Source organism: Danio rerio, chromosome 16 (genome assembly GCF_049306965.1).
Source record: "Danio rerio strain Tuebingen ecotype United States chromosome 16, GRCz12tu, whole genome shotgun sequence".
Taxonomy (NCBI): domain Eukaryota; kingdom Metazoa; phylum Chordata; class Actinopteri; order Cypriniformes; family Danionidae; genus Danio; species Danio rerio.
In genome coordinates this window covers 56,175,210-56,185,000 of record NC_133191.1, presented here as the reverse complement: position 1 = coordinate 56,185,000, position 9,791 = coordinate 56,175,210, and the positions used below count along the sequence as shown (strand labels likewise).

General features: G+C 37.7%; 1 protein-coding gene across 2 annotated transcripts in view; it reads right to left on the bottom strand.

The window, feature by feature from the left end:
- The window catches only part of LOC101882461 (mannosyl-oligosaccharide 1,2-alpha-mannosidase IA), a 358,413-nt gene extending 350,997 nt beyond the window's left edge, over positions 1 to 7,416 (bottom strand). For both annotated transcript variants that reach the window (XM_017351571.4, XM_073925560.1), the window contains exon 1: positions 5,485 to 7,416. In XM_017351571.4, coding sequence (XP_017207060.2) covers positions 5,485 to 6,033 — 549 coding nt within the window. In that variant the 5' untranslated portion in view covers positions 6,034 to 7,416. The remainder of the gene's footprint in view (positions 1 to 5,484) is intronic.
- Between the last annotated feature and the right edge of the window lie 2,375 nt (positions 7,417 to 9,791).

The window sequence follows — 9,791 nt, the reverse complement described above, 5'->3', positions numbered from 1 at the left end:
AAATGTTAAAACCTGGTAACCATTGACGTCCATAGGAAAAACTAATGCTATGGAAGTCAATGGTTACAGATTTTTGGCATTCTTCAAAACACCTTTGGTGTTCAAACGGAAGAAACTTGTGACAAGTGAAGGATGAGAAAAGGATGACAGAACTGTCAGTTTTGAGTGAACTGTCCCTTTAAGGCTTCCATAAATGAGACCATACAAAGACATTTAATCACAAGCTCATATTCTTTACCATATGTTGGTCAGCGTTTGGTTTTGATCTCATAATTGATCTACTCACGTCAACTAGGACATCATTTCTACTTTTGACTAACTGAAATGACATTTGGCAAAAGACTGACCTCTGATTTAGATTGTCTCGTATTTGACATCATATCTTCATTACAAAATAGAGATTTGACTTCTTACGCCTCAAGACTTCACTTGATCACCCAAAACTGACAATTCTTATGACTCCAACATTCTACGAAATATCTTCTTTTGTGTTGTACAGAAGAAAGAATCTCAGAACGGTCATTTTTGACTAAACCGTCCTTTTAGACTTCCATAAATGAGATCAAAACAGTTACGCTGAATTAAGACATTTATTCATGATTTCATATTTTTGACCATATGTTGGTCAGTGTTTGATTTTAATCTCATAATTAATCTACTATTGTCAACTTAATGTTGACATCATTTCTACTAATTATCTGAAATGACATTTGGCAAAAGACTGACTTCTGATTTAGATTTTCTCGTATTTGACATCATATCTTCATTACAAAATAGAGATTTGACTTTTTACATCTCAATTCTTCACTTGATCACCCAAAACTGAAAGTTCTGTCATCATTTACTCAGCCTAATAAACCCTCATGACTTTGTTTCTTCTGTTGAATGGAAAAGTAGATATTTTAAATAATGGTGGAAACCTGTAACCATTGACTTCCATTGTATATTTGTTTGTCCTATATAAATGGTTACCGGTTTCCAACATTCTTCAAAATATCTTGTTTTGTGTTCAACAGAAGAGAGAAACTTATACTGGTTTTGAATTACTCGATGTGCAGTAAACAGAGAGCAAATTTTATAAATTGAGGTGAAATATCCCTTTAAATATGACTAAGTACCACATTCATGCTGTAAATCTAATGCAATTTTTGAAATAATTTCGACTGTGTCTATACAGTAAATACAGGATGGGCTCCACACAATCAATTTGTTTTAGGACAACATAAAAGCATTAAGTTGACATATTAGTTTTTACATATTTAAGTGAATTGAACATAAAACAATTAAGTTTTCCTTGAAAAAAACTCAAGAATTGTGTTGTTTCAGCTAATTTTAAATAAGTATTTTGAACAAACTGCGAACATCATTTTTAGATGTAATGTTTACTCATTAATAACAGCAGCAATAATAATAATAGTAATAGATGATGATGATGATGATGATGATAGTGATAATAATAATAAAATAATAATAATTATAATAATAAATGATAATGAGACTGATAATAATAAAATAATATTAATAATAATAATAATGCTAGATGATGATACTGATAATAATAATAAAATAATTATGATAATTATAATAATATTAATAATAATAATAATAATAATAGATGATGATGATGATGATGATGATGATGATACTGATAATAATAAAATAATATAATAAATAATAATAATAATAAATGATGATGAGACTGATAATAATAAAATAATATTAATAATAATAATAATGATAGATGATGATACTGATAATAATAATAAAATAATAATGATAATAATAATAATAATAATAATAATAATAATAATAGATGATGATGATGATGATGATACTGATAATAAAATAATATAATAAAAAATAATAATAAATGATGATGAGACTGATAATAATAAAATAATATTAATAATAATAATAATGATGATGATGATACTGATAATAATAATAAAATAATAATGATAATAATAATAATAATAATAATAATAGATAATGATGATGATGATGATGATAATGATACTAATAATAATAAAATAATATAATAAAAAAAAATAATAATAAATGATGATGATACCGATAACAATAATAATAATAATAATAATAATAATAAATATAGCTGCAAGCAGCAATTAAGGGGCCAAGCACTATTGGCCATAAGGTGGCGCTGCTTCAGACGTTTTTGAGTACTTTCAGGGCATGGGGTTAGAGATGCATACCATGTTTTGTAATGATATGTGAATGTGTTGGTAAAATATAGCATTTTTGGCCAAAAATCGAAATGGGCGACGCCCAAAATGGCTGACCTGTGAAAATCAGACATCATTCGACTCGGCATGCTCTGCCGGATGTGATGAGACCAGTTTCATGAGTCTCGGACGAAAGGTTGAGACGTTATAAGCCAAAAAGCAAGTTTTTAGTATCTCCGGACCACTAGGGGGCAGTGCGCCGAAACTCCGCAATTAACCTTAGACCCTAGTTGTCATAACATATACCAAGTTTGGTGTGAATCGGTGAATGCGTTAGGGAGATATCGCCTCAAGTCCATTTTCGCAAGTTCTTCGTTAAATTAGTTCGCAAGTTAAACGAAAACGGTTGGTCTAATCAACTTGAATTCCATAACTTTTGGTTGGCATGGTCTGTAGATCATGTGATTCAATTTTGGTGAAAATCTGAGACACGGCCTAGGACGAGTTCGATCAAATAGGTTTTTCGAAAAATTTAAAATAGCGCAAAAAAATTCATGACGGAAAATGACGTCATAGGGTGGGTTTGAATCGGACTGAGCCAAGGAATCAGAGGAAAAAAGAATTTTGATTGTAGCCCATTCGGTTCAAAAGTTATCATGATAAACATATGTGAAAGTTTGGACAAGTGGTGGCGCTAGAGAGTTTGATTTTGAGACTTCCTGTTTGGTCTGATTAATGTTAATACTGTCCTCTATCATTGTGCCAAATTATACAACTTTCCCGCATACGCCTATATGGGCTGCCATTCAAATCCGGCGGAAGAAACGGAAGAAGAAGAATAATAATAATAATAATAAATATAGCTGCAAGCAGCAATTAAGGGGCCAAGCACTATTGGCCATAAGGTGGCGCTGCTTCAGACGTTTTTGAGTACTTTCAGGGCATGGGGTTAGAGATGCATACCATGTTTTGTAATGATATGTGAATGTGTTGGTAAAATATAGCATTTTTGGCCAAAAATCGAAATGGGCGACGCCCAAAATGGCTGACCTGTGAAAATCAGACATCATTCGACTCGGCATGCTCTGCCGGATGTGATGAGACCAGTTTCATGAGTCTCGGACGAAAGGTTGAGACGTTATAAGCCAAAAAGCAAGTTTTTAGTATCTCCGGACCACTAGGGGGCAGTGCGCCGAAACTCCGCAATTAACCTTAGACCCTAGTTGTCATAACATATACCAAGTTTGGTGTGAATCGGTGAATGCGTTAGGGAGATATCGCCTCAAGTCCATTTTCGCAAGTTCTTCGTTAAATTAGTTCGCAAGTTAAACGAAAACGGTTGGTCTAATCAACTTGAATTCCATAACTTTTGGTTGGCATGGTCTGTAGATCATGTGATTCAATTTTGGTGAAAATCTGAGACACGGCCTAGGACGAGTTCGATCAAATAGGTTTTTCGAAAAATTTAAAATAGCGCAAAAAAATTCATGACGGAAAATGACGTCATAGGGTGGGTTTGAATCGGACTGAGCCAAGGAATCAGAGGAAAAAAGAATTTTGATTGTAGCCCATTCGGTTCAAAAGTTATCATGATAAACATACGTGAAAGTTTGGACAAGTGGTGGCGCTAGAGAGTTTGATTTTGAGACTTCATATTTGGCCTGATTAATGTTAATACTGGCCTCTATCATTGTGCCAAATTATACAACTTTCCCGCATACGCCTATATGGGCTGCCATTCAAATCCGGCGGAAGAAACGGAAGAAGAATAATAATAATAATAAATATAGCTGCAAGCAGCAATTAAGGGGCCAAGCACTTTTGCCCAAAAGGTGGCGCTGCTCTAGAAGTTTTTGAGTACTTTCAGGGCATGGGGTTGAAGATGCATACCATGTTTTGTAATGATATGTGAATGTGTTGGTAAAATATAGCATTTTTGGCCAAAAATCGAAATGGGCGACGCCCAAAATGGCTGACCTGTGAAAATCAGACATCATTCGACTCGAAATGCTCTGCCGGATGTAATGAGACCAGATTTATGAGTCTCGGACGAAAGGTTGAGACGTTATAAGCCAAAAAAGCAATTTTTTGTATATCCGGACCACTAGGGGGCAGTGCGCTGAAACTCCGCATATAACCTCAGACCCTAGTTGTCATAACACACACCAAGTTTGGTGTAAATCGGTGAAAGCGTTATGGAGATATTGCCTTAAGTCCATTTTTGCAAGTTCTACGTTAAATTTGATCGCAAGTTAAACGAAAACGGTTGGTCAAATCAACTTGAATTCCATAACTTTTGGTTGGCATGGTCTGTAGATCATGTAATTAAATTTTGGTGAAAATCGGAGAAACGGCCTAGGACGAGTTCGATCAAATAGGTTTTTCGAAAAATTTAAAATAGCGCGAAAAAAATCATGACGGAAAATGACGTCATAGGGTGGGTTTGAATCGGACTGAGCCAAGGAATCAGAGGAAAAAAGAATTTTGATTGTAGCCCATTCGGTTCAAAAGTTATGATGATAAACATACGTGAAAGTTTGGACAAGTGGTGGCGCTAGAGAGTTTGATTTTGAGACTTCATAATTGGCCTGATTAATGTTAATACTGGCCTCTATCATTGTGCCAAATTATACAACTTTCCCGCATACGCCTATATGGGCTGCCATTCAAATCCGGCGGAAGAAACGGAAGAAGAAGAAGAAGAAGAAGAATAATAATAATAATAATAATAATAATAATAATAAGAACACTAACGAAAGCAATAGGTGCCTACGCACCTACGGTGCTTGGCCCCTAATAATGATGATGATGATTATAATAATAATAATAGTAATAATAATAATAATTGATGATGATGATGATGATGATGATGATGATACTGATAATAATAATAGTATTAATAATAATAATAATAATAATAATGATGATGATGATGATGATAATACTTTTTGTTTATAGGAGCCTTTCAAAGCACTCAAGGACACCTTACAGTATATAGCGAGCACAATATAAACACAGTGAAAAGCAACAGACAGCATATTAAACCAGCAAAACATCATTAAAACCTATCCTGAACAAAAACACTTCCACAACTTTGGTACTGCACAACCTAAAAGCCCTGCAGCCGGCAAATGATTCGTCTTCAAGTTTGGAACATTAACAATCACATTAGACTTTCTGCATCATAATTATGACTCTGCATCTCATAATTATGATTTAAGAAAAGTGTCATCTTTCCCTGATGAAATGGCCCTTCACGCACAACACCAGCCAGTATTATTAATAACAAGATCATCCTCACCTCTTTGACTTTCTCCCTCCTCTGAAGCGTCCCGGAGTCAGATGGAGTCCCCTGGTCCTTTCCCATAGGTGGTTTCAGGAGGCACTTTTTAAACGCCTCATAGTTGAAAGAGCTGCTGTGTTCCTGGTTATGAGCCGCCGCGGTGACCCGCTCGTCCCTGGCCGCTGGTTCATGCGCCCTCGCCGGGCTCCACTCGTCCTGCGCCCGGCTCCCAACCGATCTCTCCACGGTTCTCGCTCCATGGGTGACCGACGGCTTGCGGCTCACTTTCAGTTTGAGATTGGCCTCAGCACCTTTTAATCCCGCCCGCTGGTGCTCTGGATCCCCGGGCACCTTTTTGGAAAGCTCATTCTCGGAGCCCACCGTCACCGCGGGACTCTCATTTTTGGAGAGGAAAATGCGCTTCAGACGCACGCTGTCGGGTAAGAAGAAAAGCGCCCCGAAGCACAGAGTGACCAAGCCCGAGAGGAACAGCAGAAAGACGAATTTCTGAGAAAGACGAAGCCCCATGCCCGATGCGGAGACACCGGGTAACTTTCGCAGCACCATTTAATACGCGCGACACTACACTAATGTGCGGGGAAAAATACACTATGCGTGCGATCAAAACCCACGTGTTTCTGGTGTGATAGAAATGCAGAATGAACTGTAGCCTGTTCAAAGTGCCCAAATCTGTCAGGATCAATCGATTTAAGAGACCACAGGTGGAGTCGACACATTCGCGCACAGCAAGAGCGTCATTGCGCATCAGCGTCAACAGCGGTTTCCTTCAGATTCAGAGCATCTTATCTGGCAAGCCAGCATGCGACTCGGACAAAAGTATCTACACACCGCCTCCTAAAGATGACAATGACGCGTATCTAAGAGATGAATGTGAAACTTGATGGACTGGAGTGGATTAAAGCAGGATATTATGCACAATATGCACAAGCATCACACAAAACGCCAATCAAACATATCATGATTTCTGGAAAAATGACAACGGGGCTTAGTTAGTAACGTTAAGGGATGCAATGAGGTTATGAATGCATTCTAAAAAGTGGAATTAGCATTAAAGTAGTCTGTATGCGCGTGCACAGCCAACATGCATCACATTAATATGTTAAGGTGACCACAAACACGTTGATGATGCTGACCTAAACTCAAATGCACTTTATAAAGTCCAAAGCAGCATTTAAGAGAGCTAAAATGTCATGCATAGCATTAATGACCACCCACTAAAACGCATTAATTAAAAAGCAAGCTGAGGTTAATGAGACTCGCTGTACTTTAGAAAGTGACATTAATGCACATCAAACCCCTTGCATTAAAAATCAAGCATCTATATTCTCACACAACTGCTTTGTAATGACGCTGATGATGAGTATCATGGCCAAACAGTGCAATGCTGAAGTTTGCAGAACGAAACAAGACACATCTCAATAGATAACCCCCATATATTGCAACATCGCAGGTTACTTAATATCATCTACGCGCGTTTGCCACCGTGCACATCACTCCAGCAGACAAGAGCCGCAAAAATACATCCAAAGATCGAATCAAGAGCCGACGCGACGGCGAAATGCGGTCCAAGTGTTTGCAAAAACTGTTGGTTTCCTCTGCTTATGCGCCGTGCATGCTCAAAAACTCTCCCCTGCGCATGAAAGTCTGCGTCCAGAGCATGAAGGAGGACGTCTGTGCTCGTGAAATGCGATCGACTGATGGATGGATCATTCTTCGGAAATGCAATCTAACGAAAACACGCCGTGTCTTGCCATTATTACTGCGCGCTCTCTTCCGCGCGCGCCACAGAAGCACGGAAGGAAATGCACGCCGATGGTAGCCGACCTCTGCGGGGAAGAGTCTCGCTGAAAACGGCTTGAAATGATGCCGATGTGATCCGCAAACGGCAGGCGAATGGAGCTGTGAGTGTCCGGTTCTCCTGGGCGGTCTGATCTGCTCTCTGCAAACGCCTTTGATCAGCAGTGGTGGTGAGGGGGAGCGAGTCATTTACTGAACCGAGCCGGGGATTCAGTGAGCCGACAGCACCACCGTGTGGCCTGTTTGGGAACTGGAAGTGTGGAGCTCGGAGAAATAATATACTGCATTTGTATTTGGGTAGTTGACAAATGCAAATACAGTAGCACATTTTAATGAAAAAATAGCCATAAAGAATGGCATATATGGCGATATCGCTGAAAAAATATTTATTTGATTAACTTTTTTTAAAGTAAGTAGTTGCAAACAATTTATATAGGCTGAATTGAAACAAAAAATTAAATTGAACAATACTAAATTTAATATTTGTTCAAATTCTGCCTTTATAAATTGTTTGCAACTACTTACCTTAAAAAAATCAGTAAATCCAATTAATCTTTTTTTTTCTGCATAGCTACCGTAATTAGATTACTTTTCCACATTCATAAAAAATTGGAACAGGAAGGCATTTACCACGCTGTAATGTTGCCATTCCTTTCCACAACACTTCAAAGACGTTTAGGGACTGAAGACACTTAATAATAAGGTGTTTCAGGTGTAATTTCGTCCCATTCTTCCTGCAGACAAGTCTCAAGGTGGGCAACAGTACAGGGTCTTCGTTGTCGCCTTTTGCGCTTCAAAATGTACCACACATTCTATATTGGACACAAGTCGGGACTGCAGGCAGGCCAGTCAAGTCCTGTATCCTCTTCCTTCGTAGCCAGGATTTTGTAATGCTCTAAGGGATTACTTTTCATTTTCATGTTTAATTACTGCTACTTACTATGTACTCTTAAATACTGTACATAAATTCAACAGTTTTGGATCAATCAGTAAGAAAAAGCAAAGTAATTCATTGATCAAGTAGATTAAACTTGCTTGAGAAACAATGAAGAGAGTCAGAATTCATCTTAATATATGGTATGCGTGAAGCATTGCTTTAAAATGTCATGTGTTTTGATACATATATTGTTTATATTCCTCAATATATATATATATATATATATATATATATATATATATATATATATATATATATAAGATAATATGCTTAGAATTGTGTTTAAAAAGTCTGCTCTCTGTTAAACAGAAATTAGGGAAACAAAATAAACAGGGCAGATGGCTTAAAGGGGCTAAACATTTTGACCTTAAAATGATGTTTAAAAAATTAAAACTTGCTTTAATTTTTGCAGAAATAAAACAAATAGGATTTTGTCCTAAAGAAAAAAATATTCTCAGACATACTGTGAAAATTTTCTTGCCCTGTTAAATATAATTTGGGAAATATTTAAAAAAGAAAAACAAATTCAAAGGGGGGCGAATAATTCTGACTTTAATTCATTCATTTTCTTGTCGGGTTAGTCCCATTATTAATCCAGGGTCACCACAGCAGAATGAACCGCCAACTTATCAAGCAAGTTTTTACACAGCAGATGCCCTTCCAGCCACAACCTCTGGGAAACATCCACACACACGCACTCATACACTACTCAATTCACCTGTACCACATGTCTTTGGGGGAAACCGGAGCACCCGGAGGAAACCCACGCGAACACAGGGAAAACATGCAAACTCCACACAGAAACGCCCACTGACCCAGTCGAGGCTCGAACCAGCAACCTTCTTGCTGCGAGGCAACAGCACTACCTACTGCGCCACTGCGTCGCCTGAAAACCTAACTGTGTTTTATTATTAATTTAGATGTAATTTAAATAAATTCATGAATTTGATTCAGTTTTAGTGAGTGTGTGTGGAAATTTTCCAGGGATGGGCTGGAAGGGCACCCGCTGCGTAAAAACGTGCTGGATAAGTTGGTGGTTCATTCCGCTGTGGAGACCCCGGATTAATGAAGGGACTAAGCCGAAAAGAAAATGAATGAATGAATGAGTTAAGCTTTCAGTGTTTTGGTTGATGTTTAGTGTACACCAGTGGTTCCCAAAGTGGGGGTCGGGACCCCCCTAGGGGTCGCGGTATAATGAAGAGGGGTCGCCAGGTGATTTCCAAAAATCTATTTATTTTCAATTAACCACTAGAATTACCATTTTTTACTGAAGAGAAAAAAATAGTCGTTTATAGTTGCATGCAATATTGTTACTATAGTAGCTTATAGTTACTAGTTCTATTGAATTGCGACCCCTGGGGTAATTACATAATATTAAAGACACAGCAATAGCGTCAGATGCAGCAGACTGATTTTATGGCATCAGGTTAAACTTTCTGGCCCATTTACAGCACTCACATACAATAAAAAAATTAAATGAAGAATAGAATTGGGTCTATTGGAGTGTGTCCGCCATTGCATGCAAGCTTTCTGTATTTATAACCACCTCAGAGGATATTGGGGGTCACGA